The sequence below is a fragment of the Culex quinquefasciatus genome, chromosome 3 (assembly GCF_015732765.1).
Source record: "Culex quinquefasciatus strain JHB chromosome 3, VPISU_Cqui_1.0_pri_paternal, whole genome shotgun sequence".
NCBI classification, from domain to species: domain Eukaryota; kingdom Metazoa; phylum Arthropoda; class Insecta; order Diptera; family Culicidae; genus Culex; species Culex quinquefasciatus.
The window spans coordinates 180,821,217-180,845,369 of record NC_051863.1 but is presented as its reverse complement, the minus strand read 5'-3'; the positions used below and the strand labels follow the sequence as shown (position 1 = coordinate 180,845,369).

The following is a 24,153-nucleotide window of genomic DNA, read 5'->3' as shown; positions in this document are numbered from 1 at the left end:
TACCTCGGGAGCTTTGTCGTGCATCACCTCTAGCACTGCCCGTTACACTCCAAGGTTCTCCAGGTTGAGTCAGCTGCGTGGAGGGTACTTTTCCACCTTCTAACTACCGAGAACGCGATTACGACGACGGCGAATGCATTTAGGAGGAATTTGGAACCGTTGTTTGAAAAATGCCCAAAGTGACGCTGCCATGGTCGTTCACACTACTCTCTAAATTGACTAGAAACCAGTCTCCTTCTTTGTGACGTTGGAGGTCGTCCACCTATCGGTCAGCACGCAGCTTGGTTTGGTATTGCTAATAGGTCGATGGACTTCTTGCTGCTGCCTGACTGATGAAGTTTGGTGCTCAGTAAGAACAACGATCAGGTCATTTACCAGGAATAAATCATTTATTTGAACACTGAAAAGATTAACTTTTCAGCACTTATACTGAAAAGAAATACGTTTCGATTTATTTTGACATCATACCCAGCTATGTAATTTAACAAATGCCCCACAAAATTGACAACTCTTGCAATTCAATCCATTCAGCGCTTCAAAAAACAAGTTCCTCACATTTCATAACCGATCAGCAACAACTGCATCAGCATAACATAATCTGCTGTTGCCAACCTGCTCGTCGAAGGGTACCTCCCAAAACCGCACAAACAATTTCAACCAGAGTCAGCGCAACAAACAGCTCAAATGTCAACACAAAAAAACAAAATGCTTGTTGAAACTTTGTACCGAGAACCGAGCTGCAGTACGCTGCTGTGACTTGCTGTCATCAATTCAATTCACAAATCTACCCCTCCCGGGCGAGTCCCCAAGGGAACAATACGGCCACAAATGAGCCTTCCCGGGTTTGATCCCGCTGGGAGGCCCCCGGTCCTGAATCCTTGGGAGCGGCATGTGTAACTCATTAATCGCGTCGTTGTCATCATCATCATGCATGCGGATTGCGGTTCATTCATGATTCGCCCCCGTAACAGATTTCGCCATCTGCCGAGGAATCTCCACGCGAGCAAAATAAACTCATTATCTTTTCGTTGCTTCTCAAAACTCCGCAGGTCCAGCCGCCGCGATTATATCCGATGGTCCAGTTATAGAAAAAAACAACACCGCAATCACATAGACTCACGTGGGCTTCCGCCAGGCCGCACCATGAAGGAGGAACCGGACCTGGGCGGGTCCGCTTCCCAGCAACTTCAACGCCAGCAGTCGGGACGTCACTCGCGCACTACCTCGGCGACCAGCTACGACTCGGAGAGTGACGACAACATGCTGCAACCTAAGGCGGCTCCCGGCGGCAAGGACTCTGGTGACGACGGGGAGTCCTTGGGCGGTAGCAGCAGTGCTTCCAAGTAAGTAATTTAAAAAAAAGCAGCAAAATGAGCCATTTGAAGCTACTCGATATAGATTGGTAATGAGCGCTGTTTTACGGGGAGAGGGGGGCAAACTGATGACTGATGAATTATGGAGTGACTTGATTAGGTGAAGAGTTTGAATGGGTATTACGCGTTACAATGTTTCAGTCATTAGTTAGCAGGATATAATGGTATTTTCCTTAAACAAATATTCCAAATTACGGATTCCTAACCGTCTGTTTATGATGTTTAAACTTTGGTTGTGAGCGAAATTTTCATAACATGAATTTACATGCCCGAAATCAAAACCCATGAATTTCGACAACCAACCCGAGCAGACGGAAATAACTTTAGAAAATGTTTTTTGATATTTGAAAATACTAGGCCAATAACATTTTATGTTATTTATAACAGGATTTGTTATTCGTCGTTATGATTTTTTGTTATTGGATTGTTATTGTAATATCAGACTAATAACATTTCTAGTTATTCTTCGAACAAATCTTTGTAATTATTTTTTGTTATTTAACAACTAATCCGATCATCCCAAGTTGTTTTTGCTGTCAATCAATATCAGACCAATAACAAATTTTGTAATGATAACATAAACTGTTATTAAATGGATTTTTCAAGAAGATTCCATAACACTTTCTGTTATTTTAACAGTATTTGTTATTGAAATGGCATGAATTATGTTACTACCCGGACAGACGGTAATTTTAAAATTCATGCCATTTCAATAACAAAACTTTAGCTTAAGGACCCCATTTTATGGCCAAAATAATGACCCTGAAGAAATTGGTCAAAATTATCCGATAGTTCTAACCATTTTAAACAAAGTCCTTTAGAAGGTATATCAAATAATTTAAAAAATCAACTTTTAAAATTTCAACTTTTCAGAATAATTTAAGCTTAAGGACCCCAGTTCATAGCCAAAATAATGACCCTGACGAAATTGGTCAAAATTATCCCATTGTTTCTAGCCATTTTAAACAAAGTCCTTTAGGGGGTATATCAAATAATTAAAAAAAAACAACTTTCAAAATTTTAACTTTCCAGCAAAATTTTAGCTTAAGGACCCCATTTCATGGCCAAAATAATGACTCCAACGAAATTGGTCAAAATTATCCCATAGTTCTAGCCATTTTAAACAAAGTCCTTTAGGGGGTATATCAAATAATTAAAAAAATCAACTTTCAAAATTTTAACTTTCCAGAAAAATTTTAGCTTAAGGACCCCACTTCATGGCCAAAATAATGACCCTGACGAAATTGGTCAAAATTATCCCATAGTTCTAGCCATTTTAAACAAAGTCCTTTAGGGGGTATATCAAATAATTAAAAAAATCAACTTTCAAAATTTTAACTTTCCAGAAAAATTTTAGCATAAGGACCCCATTTCATGGCCAAAATAATGACCCTGACGAAATTGGTCAAAATCATCCCATAGTTCTAGCCATTTTAAACAAAGTCCTTTAGGGGGTATATCAAATAATTTAAAAAATCAACTTTCAAAATTTCAACTTTTTAGAATAATTTTAGCTTAAGGACCCCATTTCATGGCCAAAATAATGACCCCGACGAAATTAGACAAAATTATCCCAAAGATCTAAACATAGTTAACAAAAGAAAAAATAATAACAAATTGTGTTATGGACACTTAGAAACTTTTCCATTTTTGCGATTTATGGTAATTTTATTTCTAAGTCAGTATACCGAAAGAATAACAAATTTTGTTATAAGGAGGGTTTTTTAATTGTATAACATTTCCTCTTTTTAGCGTGTTATTAAACTTTTTCAATATAATATCACTTCAATACCAAATTTTGTTATTTTATCAGAAACTGTTATTATTTTTTCTTCTTGAAATTGAACTTCAGGATAAAATAATAACACTTTTTGTTATTTTAACAGGATTTTTTATTGAAATATTATTAATTTTGTTATTACCGTCTGCCCGGGATGAGGCAACAAATTTAGATTTTCAATAAAACAATCAATTTTTAATCAATTTTTATCCAATTTTATTTAATCGATTTAAATTTTTTTTAGTTTTTGTCCCTCGTCTCTCCGAATTCGAGATTAGGGGAAAGGGGCAAACAAATTCAAATAACAAACCAGAATTTCAATATTTTAATGCAAAAGGTATGAAAAACGCATGATACAGCAGTACAGTCTGTTTGCAAATGAGCAGTTTTCCCAGATTTCGGTCATTCGATTTTTTTTTTGTATTTTTTAATCCGACTGAAACTTTTTTACTGCCTTCGGTATGCCCAAAGAAGCCATTTTGCTTCATTCAATGTTATAATATGAAACATTTGTGAATTTTTTTTTTTTGCAAAAAAAATATTTTCAGAATTTTTAAACCAAGACTAACATTTTAAGAGGGCGTAATATTGAATATTTCGCCCTTTTGAAATTTTAATCTTGGTTTACAAATTTTGAAAAAAAAATTTTTCGAAAAGATCGGAAAATTTTACAAATATTTCATATTTCAACATTTTAAATCGGACCATTAGTTGCAGAAATATCGACATTAGAAAATGGTGTGTTGTTTGGGTGAGACTTAGAAAACATCAATTTTCTTGTTTTTAAACCTTTGCATGGCAATATCTCAGCAACTAAGGGTCGTATCAACAAATTTTAAAAATGCAAAATATAGAGAATTTTCTCAGCTTTCCAAATTTTTTTTTTCAAAAGTGGGCAAACATGTGCACTTATTTAAAAAAATGAAAAACTTCGACTATTTTCAAAAAAGTCACCTAAAAATGGATTTAACTTGAAAACGGTGCACTTTATCAAAGTTTGACTAAAGTACTTTTTGATTGCAAATTTGATTTTACATCGAAAAATTTTTGCGACCAATTTTTCGATTTTTTGAAAAAATCAGTATTGATTCAAAAATTCATAACTCTCTCAAAGATTTTTTGCACAACCTGGAAATTTCTGAAAATTTGGCATTTGATGCTTTTTAAAACATATCAAGAAATAAAAAAAAAATAAAAATAGTGTTTTTTTGCAAATATAGTTCTAGTGACAAAAAGTTAAATAAAAAATTACCAATTTTTTTTTACCGTGCATCATTTTTTTGCAGTGTAGTCCGTATCCTTACCTACAACTTTGCCGAAGATACCAAATCGATCAAAAAATTCCTTCAAAAGATACAGATTTTTGAATTTTCATACATCATTTTTGTATTGCCACCTGCCAAATTTGTATGGAAAATTATATGGACATTATATTCCATTGGACAAACTAATGATGCAAAATGGCTTCTTTGGGCATACCGAAGGCACCAAAAAAGTTTCAGTCGGATTAAAAAATACAAAAATTAAAATTTAAGAAAAAAGACCGATTTCATGAAGAATTGCTCAAATCTAAGTTTTTAAGAGTTTATTTGCGGAATAAAAACTTGTTCGAAAATTCGCAAACTTGTTTAAATTGATTTACAGCAATTCCCCACGAAAACAGCATGGAAAAAAACAAAAGTCCTCGGATCGGGCTCAAATTTTTTCTGGGGGTTCCCTGGCTGAAATAATTAGACCCGTATTTTTTTGTTTGGCCATTAGGGTGACCTACGCCGTTTTAGGGTGGTCTGAAAAATAGCCATTTTCGTCGATTTTCGCAAAAACCACTTTTTCCGAAAAATCATAACTCCTCGCCATTTTAACCGATTTCATTTGTCTTATACGCAAATGAAAGGTGATAAGTTGAGCTTTCAAAGAAAAATAGTAAGAAGTTTCAAAAATCTAGCCTAACATATGAAAAGAGCGTATGAAACTTTAAAATGCCGTTTTGACGGTGTCAGGACCAAAGAGCCTATGTCTGGAAATATTTTTGTCAGATTCCCCGGACATTTTTACATAACATACTAAAAAGTGGGAGGAGTTCATTAACAGGATTCCAAGATATGATTTTTTGAAAATAAAATCCGTGTTTTTTGACGCGCCGCGCGCAAAAACCGTAGAATGACGAAATTGGCAAAAAATCAACATTTTTCACTAAAACTGCGATAACTTCAAAATTTTAGCGATGACCTAGACATGTCTGGGTACCAAAAGTTGCGTCTCTTAATTACGAAAATTTTGGTACCCAAACATCTATAGGTCATCGCTGAAATTTTAAAGTTATCGCAGTTTTAGTGAAAAAAGTTGATATTTAGCCAATTTCGTCATTCTCCGGTTTTTGCGCGCGGCGCGTCAAAAAACACGGATTTTATTTTCAAAATATCATATCTCGGAATCCTGTTAATGAACTCCTCCAATTTTGTAGTATGTTATGTAAAAATGTCCGGGGAATCCGATAGACTAGCTTTTTTAAACTACTTACTATTTTTCTTTGAAAGCTCAACTTATCACCTTTCATTTGCGTATAAGACAATTGAAATCGGTTAAAATGGCAAAGTGGTTTTTGCGAAAATCGATGAAAATGGCCATTTTTCAGACCACCCTAACACGCCGTAGGTCACCCTAATGGCCAAACAAAAAAAAAAAGTCTAATTATTTCGGCCAGGGAACTCCCAGAAAAATTTTGAGCCCGATCCGAGGACTTTTGTTTTTTTCCATGCTGTTTTCGTGGGGAATTGCTGTATAAATGCAAGCGAATGCACTTAGAATTGCCAGGAGGTTTTTTAAATGGCAACTTTTTATACAAACTCTTCACTTTTGTCATCGAGAAAAAAGAGAGAGCATGAAACAGAGAGACAACGAGAAAGAGAGAGAATTATTCAAATTAACAAAAAAATCAACGAACGTGAAAATAGCACTTATATTTCAGTAGCATGTGCGTGTGTGTGTGTCCTGAGAACTCCACCGAGTGTCTCCTGTCCGGAACCAACCGTCACAAGTGCTTATCAACGTGATACGTGATTTTCGCGCCAACAACATTCCTCGTGGGTTTGCTGTTTTTAAGGAAAATCTTTTTTTAAGGACTGGAATGCGGTTAATTTTTAAAGAATTCAACAGTTTTTTTTACAAATTTGCTTTCAAAACCAAACGATTTTGCAGACAAAATCAATAAGTCACAAAATTCACCTCTACCCAACTCGGAAGCATTCCGATCCGTAAGTTGTGACTACGTACCGTACACTTGTCCAAACATCTCGCCACCTTCAGCTTCCCCTCCCCAGTTTTCCCAACCCCTAATTTACTTTCTTCCTCAATTAGTGTGCAACTATATTGGCCCGACTCCGTAGCCGGCCTCAGCACAGGTTCTCATGTGCCACAGTCGGTATTTTTGTTCGTGTTACATTTTTCCACGCTTCTGCTGCTGTAACGACACCGACGTGATGTCTACAAACGAGGTTCCTCGCAGCAACATTGTAAGCTCTCGGCGGTAGAATCGTTCCCATCTGTGAGCTCCTCCGCGCGCGCTCGTAATTTTTCTCGTGGTACTCACTCTCGATTCTGATGGATCTCACTGGGTTCTCTCGGCTATGAATGTGGAAGATTCTGCTCATTTTTATTTGATATGTTTTGCGTGTTTGCAACATTGTAACACAATGTAATGCGGGTAGGGATGTCGCCTGAGCTGTTTTTGAAAAAATTGTGTGAAAAGATTATTTTAATTTTTTTTTTGCTTTTCTGTCAAATCAGAAGCATAAGTTCATGCTAACAGCAAAACAAAGCAAAATCTCAAGTATCATTAACCCTTTGGCACTTGAAATATTTTGAGCAGTTCATGTTGGGCTTTCGAAACAGAAACGCGCCTTAACCCTGGTAAGAACCCCCTTTTTACACCCAAAGGGTGCGCCTCGACAATTAAACTCACGACCTTGAGCTTGAAAAGCTGGGCGATAAAGGCTGAACATTCAAACTAAATCCACAATATGTCAATAAGCTTCGTTGATCACTGGTTAGATTTGGATTAGAACTGCACACGCAAGAGTGAATTTCGATGAGTTTCAAGGGTTATAACGCCACTTAACAATTTCCCCGTGCACTTTATACCGACGAGGTAAGTTTCCGTCAGGTATAAGGCTTATGCTTTTTTCAAGAATTTAAAAAAACATACTCGTTAACCTTGTTGAAAGTTCTTTCCCAAATGAGCACTTGATTTGTTTGGTTGGTCGCAACATAACATTTCTAGAGTTTTTTTGAAAAGGTCTATAAACCAAATTTTCAATTATTCCTTTTTGGGTGTTTTTAGAACCGAATACCAGGGGTATTCAAAAACACCCAAAAAGCAAAACTTGAAAATTTGGTTTATTGGACCTTTTCAAAAAAAAAAAAAAACTCTGGATTTGTTCAATAAATAATGTTTGAGTTTTGATTATTAAAAAAAAGTGATTTTATTTTGGACAAGTACAAATTTTATTTGAGGTTTTTGTCCCTCAGAACTGGTCATAGTCGTGAGGAGAGGGAGGGGCAAAACAATCAAGCATGATTTTGATTATTTTTAGGTGACAAGAATCGCAAAATACTTTGTACAACATTGCAGTTATGCTAACATCAATAATTTTCAAAAAAGTCAATGACTTAATGATTTTTTTTTCTTCTGCTGCTGCTTGTCGTTATCCAAATTATTGCACTAACATCCATATTTTTAAAGCTTAAAAAGTTAATTTGATTAAAATACATTAATTACCATTATGCAATGTATTTTGAATACCCCTCAATTGATTTTACAAAGCTGAAAATTTTGAGATATCTGATAGAATTAATTATCAGTAGCAATTAAAACGATTTTTTTTATATGCCCAAAAAACAAAATTTCGTTTTTGAGAGTTTTTCATTAATCTTTTTTTTTCCTTTTTTTTAATTTCAAAAGCGACATGAGCAACGATCATCATCAAAAGAAAATCTTTTGACGCTCGTCAAAAGAAAATAATTTTTGTCATTTTTTGTTGATAGACAATGTGTGTAAACAAAACGAAGTAATTAATTCAAGTGGTGCTGACAAGGAGATTTACAAAAATTCTATCCCTGGACGTGAGAAATAGAATTTTTAGGTACTAAACTGTTAACACCGTGGGATATTTAATCAGTTTTAATGTTTGAATTTATCAAGAGGTTAAATTTTCCATGCAGAACAAAAATCATTTTAACATTTTTTGTGCTTGTCTTGGTTTATTTAATAATGTAACGAAATTTCTCTTTAATACTGTTCAGAAAAAAGGGAGATCACGACAGATAAATTTAAAAAAAAAACCGTTCTTTGTGATTTTTTCAACATTTATTTTCTTGCAATTTTAAGACAAATGAAAGAAAAACACCCAGCAATATTTTTTTTCAGACAGCTTAGAGTTTTTTTTCGAACAATTTTAAAATGTTGACATTGTTAATCAGACTGAGTTTTTCTCAGTGTCTCCTAGTTGACACTCATTTTAAACTCGCAACACCAAGGAAACTGTTGCTTCGATTCTCAATGTTAAAAAATTAAACGCTTGGAATTTTTTCTGATAAAAATAAAAATAATTTAAAATTTTCCAACTTTTTTTTAATTTCAAAATTATGTTTACAGAAAAGAGCAGAAAATTTCACATAAGTTTAATATTTAACATTGAAATTGAACCAATAGTTTCCGAGATATTACAAGATCAAAGAGAGACACAGAGAGAAATCGTTTTTTAACCAAATTTAAATTTAAAAGGTTGGAACTCAGCTAGAGCGTCCAATGTTCCTGGGAAACGGAAAATTTTAAACAAATTTCCTGGGAATTCCCGGGAAATTTGAAACTTATCCAAAATTGTTCTGATCCTGGTTCTGATTAATATTTTGCAACGAAATTGTATAGAATAGCAATCTTAAATAGTCAAAATAAGTTTGAATATTAATGAATGCCGTGACTGTTTGTTTAAAAACATGTAACATCAAGAAAATATTATTTTTTTTTTCAAATTTATAAGCATTTTTTTTTTATTTGTTCAAATTATCAAAAAATAATGATTAGTATTTTTTTTGTTACGAGGTAGGTGTTATTTTTTGATAACAGTGTGGACAGTGAATTAACCATAAAATTGCTTATAAATTTGTGATAAATTACTTAGAAGAAAATTGAGAATTAAGTTCAAACGAGAAAAAAACAATATTGAAAATATGTTTTTTATGACCAATTATTTTTACAGAACAAATTTTACTGGTTTGAGCTCATGAAAAATTACCATTGAAATTACCTTAGAAATCTGATTTTTACTTAGAATACCATTTTTATGTAATCACGACCCAAAGTTTTAAAATATTTGTAGTGAGTTTTTGGAATACGTTTGCTTTTTTTGGGCACCATTGATATAATATGAAGTTTTTTTTTTTAATATTTTTTATGATTCAGCCTAATAAATGACTTCGAATTAAAGAATTAAAAAAAGCTTTTTAGTATTTTCATATTTAAACACCTTACGCGCTTGGTAGCGACAAAAAACAAAACTGATACTTGTAAACAAATAAACATTCCAGCAATTCAATTTTCATCCACTTTGGTCATGATAAACATAAATATAAAAAAAAAAAACTCAACTTTGGTTTTACGATATAACAACAATTTTCGTTCAAAAAGCTTACAAAAATTATAATTTATTTGTTTTATTTTCATTCCATAACATAGAAATGTTTGTTAGTTTTTTGTTTTGTTTCACAATTGTGAATGTTTCATAAATTAATATCATCTGAAACAAACCTTGAAATGATTTTTTTTAGAAAAACTGAAAATTTCAATAAGAACATTTAATTGAATTAAAAATATAAGTTCTTTGTTTATTTTTTTTTTTGTAAATAAAAAAAACATGTACCAAAAAGGTAAAAAAAATACATTTCCGCTTGAATTTCGGGAATTCCCGGAAAATGCACAAATTTTCCTGGTAACGGGACATATGTTTTTCCGAGAAATCCCGAGACCGGAAATTGGACGCTGTAATCTCAGCTGGTTGCCGGTTGATCAGCAAAAGTAAAAAAAAAATGGACGCTGTAATCTCAGCTGGTTGCCGGTTGATCAGCAAAAGTAAAAAAAAAAAAGTTGGAAATTTTTCAGCTATTAATTCAGGGGTGTTTTTCCTTTAGAAAATTTTACCTTGAAACGTCTATAACTACAATTTTATTTTGCATTTAAAAATGAGGTAATGGTATTTTTCTTGAACATATTTCTCAATAACAATAGGAAAATTCTTTCTCCGGTATCAGATTTTGCACCATCCTATCAAATCACCTCTTTTAGTTGAACTTTTAGCAATGAATAGTAAAATAAAAAAAACGGGATTTTATTCCGTTTGCCTATTACTTCTGCAAATTCCACATCATAATCAACCAGCTTTGCAGAAAACACCAAATCGATCAGAAATTCCATTATCTCCATACACATTAAAAAAAATGGCTTTTCAAGACAATGGGTATGTATTGACAAAGTTCAATCCAGATCATCTAATATGAAATTCAATGCTTCGAAAAAAATACTTTTTGATGAAAATTATACAACAATTCAAGGCTGTAGTGTCGAAGCAGGAGTCGAGTCTTTTTGGTGAGCTGAAGTCGGAGTCGGAGTCAGAAAATTTGTATATGCTGGAGTCGGCTTATTTTCTTCCACTGGAGTTGTTATTTGAGTCGTAGTCGTAGCCGAGTCATAACCGAGTCGTTTTGGGAGTCGGAGTCGCCAAATCTTGAGAAGCTGGAGTCAAAGTTACTAAAATTTCAGAAATCGGCGACGGCGTCGGAGTTGGAGTCGCCTCAAAAGCAATTCATCTCTGCAGCCCGGCAAATAAGAAGTATGAATGTTTTGTCATAATAAATAAATTTTAAACATATAAATAATTTCTATTAAAGAAATAATGTTAACAGTTGTGTTACTGCAACTTTTTTTTATTTTACAAAGTTGTCTATCCTGTCAATCTGTTCAAAAACCACGCCAGCAATCATCAACCACACGATTCAATCAACCGAAAATAGCACCACCACCAACCGGTCTTTGCTCATATCGATACCTTCCTTTCCCACCGACTTGCACCGATTGTTCAACCAACTTGAACATCCCAAAATTAGCAAAAACCTTTTTTTTCTGCATCACTTCGGGCCCCGTTCGTGCCCGATACGTGTTGACGGTGGATTTTGCTGTTTAGCTTGTTTCTTTTTTCCTGCTCCTTTCAACTTCTCACAATCACACATTCTCAGTGTGTTTTGGGGGGAGCAGACCGCGCGCGAGTTGGAAGTTTTCCACTACCACACACAAACACACGCTCGTGCAACATTGTACGAGGGGTGGCAAAATTTCACGCACACACACAGAGATAAAAGTGAGTGATTTCGCGGGGTGGAGACGCACGGCAGGCCGAAGTTTGAGTTCGCTCTCGCCGTCGTCTTCGTGTGGTGATTGCACACCGACGGGCGGGCTCTGGCCGTGGGCCAGCCGGCTCCGAGTTCCGGCAGTCAGTCTTGGTTCAGGCGCGGGCTCTTCACCACACACATGTAGAAAAGAATCGCGCGCGCGGTCCGGCGGTTTTCGGGAAAACTTTTTTTTTCTCTCCCTCCTCCTCGGCGGGATTTTCCACACTTTTCCGTGACCTCTTCGTGCGTCCTTTTGGCTGTTTTTTCTTAGAAGCGAGAAAAAGTGGAAATAAACATCATCGTAGTAGGCTGTTTTTGACGGAACCACCTTTGACGTCGTTGTTGGAGCTAGCTGTTGTGTTTGCGGGAGAGATATTGTTCCACTTGGGAAGATTTTAACGAATGTTGGTGCATGTTGTTACAGCGATTGATAGCCAACGGGGTGAAGGATTCGGCTCAGCTGACACTTGTTGAGCCTGCGTGTGTAGTGGTGTGATCTGCCAGATCAACTGGTGGGCCCAGCATCAACACTATTGTCGCGAAGAGCAAGAATACCGAGAAGAAAACAAGTGATAACGAAACAACAACAAAAAAAAAATAGAGTTCGCACCACGCTCGGCAGGAGCACATTTTCGTGTGGTGTTGGTGTGTGCGATTGATAACGCGTGAAATATCAACGAGTGGCCTTGAAGTGTGAAACGAGTGAGAGCGCTAAATTTCGGCGAAAAAATCGCAAATTGTTGATCGTGTGGTAGTGGGGGAGTGAGGAAGAGAGGGAGGTGATTGCTCGAAAGTGAGAAGTTTGACAACAACAACAAGAGTTAAAGAAAAAATAAAAGAGTGAATGACAACTGATCAGCGGCGGCAGCAGCAGGTTTCAACGGTATAGTTTGTGTGTACGTGAGCTGATAATGGATTGCCGAAATTCGTGTGGGTGTGTGTGTGTGTGCGTGCAAGTCATTAATTTGGCTATTGACACACAAACACACACGGGCACAGTGCAAAAATAACAGATTATTTATGGCTCACTTCTTGAGTTTGGGTGACCGGCGCGAAGATGGATTGACATGGAAGTTGAGTGTACGGACGCTGTGAATGGTTTTTGATTTTTTTTCTTGAGTTGCTGTTTATTTAACTGAGTGGTAAACGATCTTTGGGGGCACAGTTTTCGGCTACTCATCACCGGTCAGGTGTCCTTGACTTGAAACACATGGAGAAACTCTCAGGATAAAGTGAATGAAATAGTGATTTTGATCCTGTTCATTTTGGAGAGTGTTAAAAAAATTAGAACCGATTTACGTCAATATCCGAAATCCGGGAACTTGGCATATCATTAGCTGTTTTAGCTGACTCATAACTTCACTATAATGAGGATGTTTAAAAATAGCACCCAGATGTACTTTAGACAGTCTATTTTTGTTCTATTTCTTTACGATAAGTACGAACGCTTGAGTACGCTTCAAACTCTGGAGATGGCTTTTATCAATGAACTTTCAAGATTATGAGGTCCTCTCCCACATAAACATTTGAACAAAATCTATGAATTAAATCGCAATACAAAATTTGTTTCACTTAAATAAAAGATACGTTGTGTAAAATGGGTGGAAATTTTTCGATTTCAATTCTCTTTGAAAGAAAGCAAGTGGAAGCCACCTGTTTCAATCGCTGGTATATTGTTTGCTCATTATCAATTTGGGATACTTGCCTCGTGCGAAATGCTGTTCGTTATTTGAACCAAAAACATCACTTAAAAAAGAGCGGTTCATTTAGCTGTTTTCGAAACAAACAAAAACCAAGAAGCAACACTAATTTGAAGCAATTTAATCCAATTGAGGTTATTTTTTTAAGCTTATCAACTAACAAATAGTTGCTTGAAATGCCGAAAAAACTTGTCCTACAACTTAACATTTTAATTAGACGTGGGCAAAACCGCTCTTTTTTAGGAGCCGCTCATTTTCGTTCGCTCATTAAAAAGAGCGGCTCTTTTGAACGGCTCTTTCGCTCCTTTTCAATTTTTTTATAGATTTTATAGTTTTTTATTGAGTTTGTATAATTAATTTGAAAAACAAAAACCTTAAAACGAGAAAATGCTCATGAAAACCATAGATCTTAGGTGTCTCTATGTCAAGATTTGTGCTCAAACATACTCGTTCGATTTATTGAATGGCAGCCAGACTTAAATCAAGGATTTTTGAGAAAATACTGCATTTAATTTTTCGAAAATGGGTTTATTTCTGCCAAAATTGAATAAATGCTAATATTCGAAGAAAATATTCAGCGAATTCTATTTACATTGTGATTAAATCGATGAAGGCGATAAATGCTAGAGTTTAAACGGGCTGGTTGGATTAATTTTTATCCAAAATCTCTATTATATTGTGGTAAATTTTCCAAGTTAAACAATCTGAAATGCTTAAATTTACGATCAGTTGTACAGTAAAAAGTTTTTTTTTTTAAATTTTGTTTAGAATATCATTCACTTTTAGGATTTCAAAGAAAACTAGGAAACTGAAAAATATGAAATTGAAAACATTAAAGCTTTGCTCAAATGTGGACATCAATGCTATTTAGAGTCTTTCAAAATATATTTATGAAAACAGTTGCAATAAACTCCTAACGAAATTTGACGATTCGGCTCTCAAGAGTCGAAAAAAGCCCCTCTTTAACCTGCCGTTTTTATCCTAAAGTATTTGAAAAAATACACCGCGGGGAAATTTTTAAATTAAATTTTTATATGCATTGGAATGTTTGAAATTCCATTTACAATTCCCAAAAACAAATTTGGGGCTACAATTTGTTGTAAATTTTATGGATTCTATTTATGAACTTAAAAATAGACACAAGTTTTCAAAAAAAATCATCTTGGAGCGGTTCTTTAAAATGACCGCATTTTAAAAAGAACCGCGGCTCTTTTTTACCAGCCCTGGTTCAATCGCTCTTTTTAGCGAACCGGCTCTTTGAGGGGTCGCTCTTTTTTGCCCACCTCTAATTTTAATTGACTTTTAGGTATTTTTCACAGCTTTTTAAACATTTTAAGCTATAGCAGTTCAAAATATGTGTAGAAAAATTAAGCCAAATAATTGCAAAGATTGAAAACAAAATCCTTTTTGTGTTAGTTTTACTAGTAGTTTGAAATATTCGTGTATGTTCCCTATACTCTTGAGCTCGAAATTTATATATTTTTTATATTTTAACTTATGTAGAATTTGCGATATGCATAAGTATATTTTTTAAATATTAGGTCTAGATAAAATATTGATGCATTTTGCAAACACATTTGATTTCCGCTCAATTCCAAAAAGAAAAATACTCATTTTCAAAATTTCCAGCCCTAATAATTTCCCCTTACGAATACATCGTGAAGTTTCTTAAATGTTTTATGATTGAAGTTTTAGTGAAAAAATAGTAGTTTATGCAACAAGTTGCAAATAGAGGATTTTTTTAGCACGAGTCGTACATTCATCCAACGAGGTTCACCGAGTTGGATAAATACGAAGATTGCTGAAAAAAAATCAAGTTTTGCAACGAGTTCCATACAACATTTTTTGCAATTCCAAAAAACACACACTGATTGAAATTTTATGTCAAATTTTCATGTTTTTTGTCAATAAAAAATGTTGAAATTGAAATTTTATGTCAAATTTTCATGTTTTTTGTCAAATTTTCATGTTTTTTGTCAAATTTTCATGTTTTTTGTCAATAAAAAATGTTGAAATCAAAAAAAAAATGTTGAAAGTGTTACTTTTAGAAACAAGTGCTGAAAAGTTCAACTTTTCAGCACCCATTTGAGTTCTGAAAAGTAGAACTTTTCAGCATTTATTTTGAAATGTGTTGCTATTCGATTCTGTTATTTTTGGTACAGAAAAGTAGGCTATTTCGTCGTTCAAGAATGGCAGGAAAAGTAAATAGTTTCACGACGGAATTGCAAAAATGAATTTTAAATAACTCAGCAAAAAATCCAATGTTAAAACCGCATGCAAAAGCATGCTTGTCATTTTTCAATATTACAAACTGCATGCACAGTTTTTCTACACACAAAAAAGGTCTGCAACCGACGGGATTCAAAACCTAGCTCTCACAGAGACGAATAGCACCTTAGCTAAGAATAATATCACGTAAAATAAATAATACAACATTGATTATGATAACGGTGTTCATCATTAAATTCAGTCTTAGGCAGTTTTTGGGAAGCATTTTTTTGTCAAATATTTTGTAATTTCAAACATGGGCTTTAAACATTATTTTTTCCAAGAAGACAAAACAGATCGAATTTCACAGAAAATTGAAAATTTCTAGATTTTGTTCAACAGTTTTGTTCTGCTCCCTAATTTTTTGGGATAATTTTGTTGATAACAACTTTTGAAATAATTGCAGTGACCTCAAAAGAAAAAATAAATAAATTTTGAAGATAATTCAAGTAAAGTTATGCATTTTGATAAAACGAAGGTGTTTAGTTTTGTATAGATTTTGATTTCTTTAAAATGTTTGGTAAATTGTAACGAAACGAATAGTTTTATGTTGAAATATTTGAAAGTTATCTTTTGCTTACATATTTATTTCTAAATTAATCATGATTATACTTTTTTGTACCTGGGGTTGATACCTGATTAAATCAGTTAATGGTTATCGTTATCGTCGGGACAATAATTCATTTTAAACATCTCTTTTGAATTTGCTTAGCCCATCAATATCAAAATAAATTTTCATTGCATTTGTTTAGACTATAATTTTTGATCATGTAAGTTTCAAAGCATAAATACAAAAAATCGCAAAATACCGTATTTTTTTTAGCATAAATCTGGAGTTTTTGAAAAGGTCCTATAAACCAAATTTTAATTTTTTGCTTTTTGGGTGTTTTTGAATACCCCTGACTCAAGGCGGTTCTAAAATTACCCAAAAAGCAAAAATTGAAAAATTTGGTTTATTGGACCTTTTCAAAAAAAAAAACTCCAGAAATAAGCATAAATACAAACGAAATTTTACATGCATTTTCGCTGTTTTAGATTTTTTTGAATGAAATACTCAATTTTTTACAAAATACCGTATTATCTCGAAAGTACTTAAATTTTCATAACTCGCAATCTGGGTATCAAACGATTCGAAAATTTGCATGCATTTTCACTGTTATAGAGACTTTTGAATAAAATACTCAAATTTTTACAAACTACCGTATTTTCTCGAAAATACTAAAAGTTTTATAATTCGCAATATGGGTATCAAATGTTTCGAAAATTTGGTTGCATATTTACTGTTTTATTGATTTTTGAATAAAATACCCAGATTTTCACAAGATTTCGTATTTTCTCGAAAGTACTCAAATTTCTATAATTTGCCAAGTTCCCAAGCAATAATACAAAAAAATCACAAAATACTGTATTTTTTTGAATCTACTCAAATTTTAATAATTTGAAATATGGGTATCAAACGATTCGAAATGTTGCATGCATTTTCACTTTTTAGAGTTTTTTTAATGAAATACTCAAATTTTCACAAACTACCGTATTTTCTCGAAAATACTCAAATTTCTATAACTCGCATTATGGGTGTCAAACGATTTGGAATTTTGGCTGCATTCACTTCTTTTTGAGTATTTCATTATACAAAACTCTACAACAGTGCAAATGCAAGCAACATTTCGAATCGTTTGATACCCATATTGCGAATTTTGAAAATTTGAGTATATTTAAGTAAATACAGAATTTTGTGATTTTTTTAGTATAAAAAAAACATTTTCTTAGGGGAAGCTTGAAAATTGAAAAAAATTTGGCTGGATTTAGTAAATTTTAGAAGTATATTAATCATAAGTAATCGTCCGTTATCGCCGATAAAATTATCGGAATAACGATAACGAGTAAAATAACGTTATAGTTAATGACGTTATCGTTACCAATCTCGATAATTTTATCGTTAGTAACTTTGGATATAACGATTATTCATGCATTTTTTTTTTAATATTTTAACAAATTTTATATTTTGATACCACAGATCGGTGAAAAGACGTAACAGTTATGGAAAAAATATGTTCATGAATTCATTGAAATTTACCAATTATTTTATGGCAGCAAAACTGTAATGATTCATTAAGCATTTTGCGATACTTTTTGTTTCGAAATTTTGGAAAAATTAGACTTGAAATTTGAAATTTAGTTTTTTTTATTTCGTATTAATTTGCAACAAAAATCTTAAAAATCGGTTGGAAATCCCAAAAGACACAGATGTTTATAGTTGCATTTCAATCTTATTAGACCCCTTTTAGCTGCAAGTGTTTTGACGTTGTATCTAAACGACTCTGACACTTATTCTTTACACGAATGATTCTTTTTGCCTTCCTCACTGAGGTAAGGCTATAATTCTGCTCTAAAATTGAACTTTGTATAAAAACGTCGTAGACCCACCTTCATGTATACATATCGACTCAGAATCGAAAACTGAACAAATGTCTGTGTGTATGTGTGTGTGTATGTATGTATGTGACCAACAAACTAGCTCATGTTTCTCGGCACTGGCTGAACCGATTTGACCCGAACCTGTTGCATTCGACTTAGTTTAGGGTCCCATAGATCGAGTTTTATACAGATTGAAGTTTCGATAAGTAGTTCAAAAGTTATGTATAAAAATGTGTTTTCACATATATCCGGATCTCACTTAAATGTATGTAAACTATGTCCGGGTCCATCATCCGACCCATCGTTGGTTAGGTTATCAAAAGACCTTTCCAACGAGTTCAAAACATTGAAGATCTGGCAACCCTGTCTCGAGTTATGACCACTTAAGTGATATTTATGTACTTTTTGGATGCCGGATCTCACCTAAATGTATGTAAACTATGTCCGGATCCATCATCCGACCCATCCTTGGTTAGGTTATCAAAAGACCTTTCCAACGAATCCAAAACATTGAAGATCTGGCTACTCTGTCCCGAGATATGGCCACTTAAGTGATATTTATGTACTTTTTGGATGCCGGATCTCACTTAAATGTATGTAAACTATGTCCGGATCCACCATCCAACCCATCCTTGGTTAGGTTATCAAAAGACCTTTCCAACGAATCCAAAACATTGAAGATCTGGCAACCCTGTCTCGAGTTATGACCACTTAAGTGATATTTATGTACTTTTTGGATGCCGGATCTCACCTAAATGTATGTAAACTATGTCCGGATCCATCATCCGACCCATCCTTGGTTAGGTTATCAAAAGACCTTTCCAACGAATCCAAAACATTGAAGATTTGGCTACCCTGTCCCGAGATATGTCCACTTAAGTGATATTTATGTACTTTTTGGATGCCGGATCTCACTTAAATGTATGTAAACTATGTCCGGATCCACCATCCGACCCATCGTTGGTTAGGTTATCAAATGACCTTTCCAACGAGTCCAAAACATTGATAATCTGGCAATCCTGCCTCGAGGTATGGCCACTTAAGTGATATTTATGTACTTTTTTATTCCGGATATTAAAAATAGATTAAATTTTTGTACAATTCCATCATACTAGCCATTGTTGATAATAAGTGAGGAAGGCTCCAACCACATAGGTGGATTAAGTTAGTTTTTTGATAAATAATCGATTGCAGTTTGAGTAACTCTAAAAAAGCATAAATTTTATTATTATTTTTTAAATATATTTGTGGGCCTTTATCTGAGAAATGAAGATATCAATCTTCAACATTACTTGCAAAATATTAGAAATTTTCTCAGTTTTAAATGGCTTTAACTCGAAAACGGTCCAATGGCTAATTTGAAAATTATACAGGTAAAAATATATGCTTGAAATACGATTTTTCACTCAAAAGTGATCTCTCAAAACATTTTTATTCGAATTTTTCAAAAATATTTTATCATAGTGAAAAAAAAATTATCAAAAAATGTTTTATTATTTGAGTGTAATTTTTTTCGCTGAATTGTCTCAATACCAACAACTTTGCCAAGGTTACCAAATCGATTAAAATATACCTTTTGTGTATGAATAGCCCCAACATTTTTAGTCAAATAAAAAATCGCAAACGAATTCCATTTCCGGTTTTCAACCAGAGTCGCTAACAGCCGAGTTAACGCTTGTTCAAAATGTATACCAATAAATGTGACGACTAGTTAAATATATGATTTCACGGATCAGCACTAATGTGCGGTTGAAACCCTGTTTCACTATTCAGCACATTTGGGACAAGTCACTCAAAGTGTTCACTGCAGGAAAAAGAAGTTTGTTTTAATTAAATTTTTATTGCAAACTCAACTCCACTGTGTTTAGCATTTTCAATGATTTCTCAACCATCAAAGTTATAAATTACGTTTTTGATGTTCTTTTCACTATGTCTGTGCTGCCTCAGTTGGTCAATCGGCCAATTTTAAAATGCTTCCCGAATTTTAAGATATCTTTATCTAGTCATCGTATCAACCATCATAAATTATCGCCAAAATTTCATTCAACTAGACGCCACGATGAATGACTGAATAAGTGCAGCGCTAAATTTTGACCAATTAATTTTCCACCACAGTGCTTTTCTCGCTCAAAGTGTGCCAAAAAAAAAAAAGAAAAGAAAGAAAAAGCGCAGATAATCGTTGGCGAAAAATTTCCACTGCCGCACACGCCAGATGTTTTCCCCGTCGAGTGTGTGTGTGTGTGTGGGTGTCATTTTTATGCGTTTGACACGCGGAAACACACACACAGCCGCCGGCGGAAAAATTGGGGTTTGGTGCGAAAAAACGCGCTTGAACTGACCCACGCACCACGATTTTTGGTGCAACGCTATCTTATCAGCTGTTGGTGCTTGGTTGGTTGGATCATTCGAGTATTTTTGGATGGCTCGGGTGATACTACACTTTCTGGAGCACAGGTCGTGGCACTGATATGATATCTCTTATTTTTTTATTGTTTGGAAAAGCACACAAGGATTTTTATCAAAGTCGCAAAAGTCTGTAAATTTGCAGTGTGCCAAGTTCTCATCTTAAAGTTTTCAAACAAGCTTAAACCTCTCGCCCCAAAAAACAGCAACTCCCCCCAAAATGAAGATTGATCGATTCTGGCTTTGTGGCCCGCGGGCAAAACAACGGAAGTCACTGTTCGGCGGTGACCTTTCTCCACGACAATGTGAAGCGCGCGTATCGGAACCTACTCCAATACCCAGCCTGGGAGAACAAATGTTTGCCACATCAGTGCGGAATTATTTGGCCACGGCAAACATGGCCCATGGCTTGCTGGCTGACTGGCTGGCTGTTCTGGATAATGGTACCGGGAAAATTTTCAAATTTTCGTCGTCGTTGCTGCTGCCGTTGACGTTATTGGAAGGTAGCCTGTTTGAAGCCTTTCCAAGAAGTATGAGATGTTTGAGCTCTCTCGAAGATTCGAGAGTTAGGTTGTGTCAAAATTGGGCGAATCTCTGGAGAAACGCTGTTATCTTCGCCATTTTCGGGATTTTCTTGATTACCTGTAATATTAAAATATCATAAATCATCACTTTACTATTTTTATCTTTAATAAAATACCTAAAATATTTAATTTAAATTGACGAAGAATGGCTCAGATGTTTTCAGAACTCCTGATGCGCAATTCTCTGAGATTTCGGTCATTTGATTTTTTTTTGTATTTTTTTTAATCCGGCTGAAGCTTCGTTATACTAAAGGCAGCCATTTTGCATTATTAGTTTGTCCATATAATTATCCCTACAAATTTGACAGCTATCCATACAAAAATGATACATTAAAATTCATTTTTTATCTTTTAAAGGATTTTTTCGATGGATTTGGTGTCGTTGGAAAAGTGGTAGATGATTTTTAATTTTACTTTTTGTCACTAAAACTTGATTTGCAAACAAACACTTTTTTATATACAAGTTTTAGGGAACATCAAATGCGAACTCTTCTAAAATTTCCAGAATAAGCTTAAAATTTTTTTTATCGAGTTTTGATTTTTTTTAAATTAATTCTGATTTTTGAAAACATCGAAATATTGCTAGCAAAAAAAATAAACTTAATTTTTCGATAAGAAATCGAACTTATAATCAAAAAGTACTACAGTGAAATTTTGATAAAGTGGCTTAAATTTATAGCCTTTTTTAAGGTAATTATTTAGAAGATAGTCTCAGTTATTCATTTTTTTAAAATAAGTACCCATATCTGCCCACTTTTGAACCACTACTTCACTGAAAAAATATCTGGAGAATCGACTTTCGTGCTCGGTTTTGAAGATTTTGATGTTTAGAACGCTTTTGAAAAAAAAAAGTTTTAGTAAATTATTTTTGTATTTTTTTAGGAGAGTTCATCCTGCACTTTTCATAAGTAGTTTTTAGGGCTAGTGATTTTTCACGGCAAAAAAAAAAATCGAAAATACGCGGCATGCCAATTATAAAACATTGAAATTTCACGGCAATTTCACGGCACTTTAAAAACTGCTCAAAATAAACGCAAAAATGTATTATTTTAGCAAAATTATTAACAGAAAAGTGTATTAAAAGTTAGCAGAAGTTCTAGAATCAAAATAAAATTTCCTAACACAAATTATTCATTTGAAAAACGGAGTATTTGATTCTTATTTATTTAATAGGTCATACAAACAAATGTAAACCTTGGATGTAACCCGCTTACTCCAATTAACACTGACATTTTTTTTTTTGATGAAGGTGGTGAAATTAATTAAATGAAATAAGGTGTGAAAGGAAACACTCAATGTTAACATTTGTTTATAGGACCTATTAAAAAAGTCAAGAATGTAATGATTTAATTTTATTGAGTTTACATAAAATTAATTTGCTTAAATATCTCCAAAACGAAGCACGTCCTGAACCTCTAATTCATCAAAACTAGAAAAAGCATTAAAATAAGTGCTAGAAATATTTTTTTTGCTTTCCTTAATTAAGCCAATGGAAAATTTAAGTATTTTAATAAAGTTCAAGCAATACTTCATTAAAAGCAGTTTTTACATATATTGATATAATTCAAGAAAAAATATAAAACATTGCAAAATGGTAAACAAATATGATTTCAATATATATTATTTTACTAATCAATTGAATTAAAACACATAATAGTAGTTTATGCAACAAGTTGCAAAAAGAGGTTTTTTTCAGCACAAGTCGTACATTTATCCAACGAGGTTCACCGAGTTGGATAAATACGAAAGTGCTGAAAATTCAAGTTCAACGAGTTCCATACAACATTTTTTGCAATTCCAAAAAAACACACACTGAGTGAAATTTTATGTCAAATTTTTATGTATTTTGTCAATAAATCGTTTAAATAAAAAAAATGTTGAAAAGTGTTACTTTTCGAAACAAGTGCTGAAAAGTTCAACTTTTCAGCACCCATTTGAGTGCTGAAAAGTAGATTTTTTCAGCATTTATTTTGAAAAGTGTTGCTATTCGATTCTGTTATTTTTGGTACAGAAAGTAGGCTATTTCGTCGTTCAAGAATGACAGGAAAAGTAAGTAGTTTTACGACGGAATTGCAATAAAAATATTTAAATGAACTTTGTTTATCGTTGTTTTATATCGTTGATTAATAAAAATAAATTTTACAAAAATTAAAAAAAAAAAAACTTTTATGCATTTTTTTCAAAAACTGTTGATAAATGTTCTTTTAAAATCTTTTTGGATTTTTTGGAATAAAGAAACTTTTTGCATATTGTTGAATATTGTAATGAACATTATCTTCAAAAAATAGTTGTAGATCTGATATATTGATATATTTTTTTACGTGTAAACTACTTTTTAAAATGCTTGTTTAAAGTCATTTAAAATATTGACTTAAAAAATACTTGAATGCAATGAGTAGCGATTTATCGATTGAACTTTGCAAATTTCCCGGCAATTCTTGGTATTTCTCAAATTTCTCGGACTGGGGCGAATTTAGCGGATTACGCGGCTCCAATACCCAGCCTGGGAGAACAAATGTTTGCCACATCAGTGCGGAATTATTTGGCCACGGCAAACATGGCCCATGGCTTGCTGGCTGACTGGCTGGCTGTTCTGGATAATGGTACCGGGAAAATATTCAAATTTTCGTCGTCGTTGCTGCTGCCGTTGACGTTATTGGAAGGTAGCCTGTTTGAAGCCTTTCCAAGAAGTATGAGATGTTTGAGCTCTCTCGAAGATTCGAGAGTTAGGTTGTGTCAAAATTGGGCGAATCTCTGGAGAAACGCTGTTATCTTCGCCATTTTCGGGATTTTCTTGATTACCTGTAATATTAAAATATCATAAATCATCACTTTACTATTTTTATCTTTAATAAAATACCTAAAATATTTAATTTAAATTGACGAAGAATGGCTCAGATGTTTTCAGAACTCCTGATGCGCAATTCTCTGAGATTTCGGTCATTTGATTTTTTTTTGTATTTTTTTTAATCCGGCTGAAGCTTCGTTATACTAAAGGCAGCCATTTTGCATTATTAGTTTGTCCATATAATTATCCCTACAAATTTGACAGCTATCCATACAAAAATGATACATTAAAATTCATTTTTTATCTTTTAAAGGATTTTTTCGATGGATTTGGTGTCGTTGGAAAAGTGGTAGATGATTTTTAATTTTACTTTTTGTCACTAAAACTTGATTTGCAAACA

The 24,153-nt window shown here is 33.6% G+C and overlaps 1 protein-coding gene across 3 annotated transcripts in view; it reads left to right on the top strand.

The window, feature by feature from the left end:
* Positions 1-24,153, top strand: part of LOC6047532 (aryl hydrocarbon receptor nuclear translocator 2) — a 160,757-nt gene that overhangs the window by 32,420 nt on the left and 104,184 nt on the right. Inside the window, exon 2 of one of the 3 annotated variants that reach the window (XM_038258675.1) lies at positions 1,050-1,343. In XM_038258675.1, the coding sequence (XP_038114603.1) occupies positions 1,144-1,343 (200 nt within the window). In that variant the 5' untranslated portion in view covers positions 1,050-1,143. Of the gene's footprint in view, positions 1-1,049; positions 1,344-11,692; positions 12,489-24,153 lie in introns of those variants that run through there. The other 2 variants (XM_038258674.1, XM_038258673.1) reach the window with 2 other exon arrangements.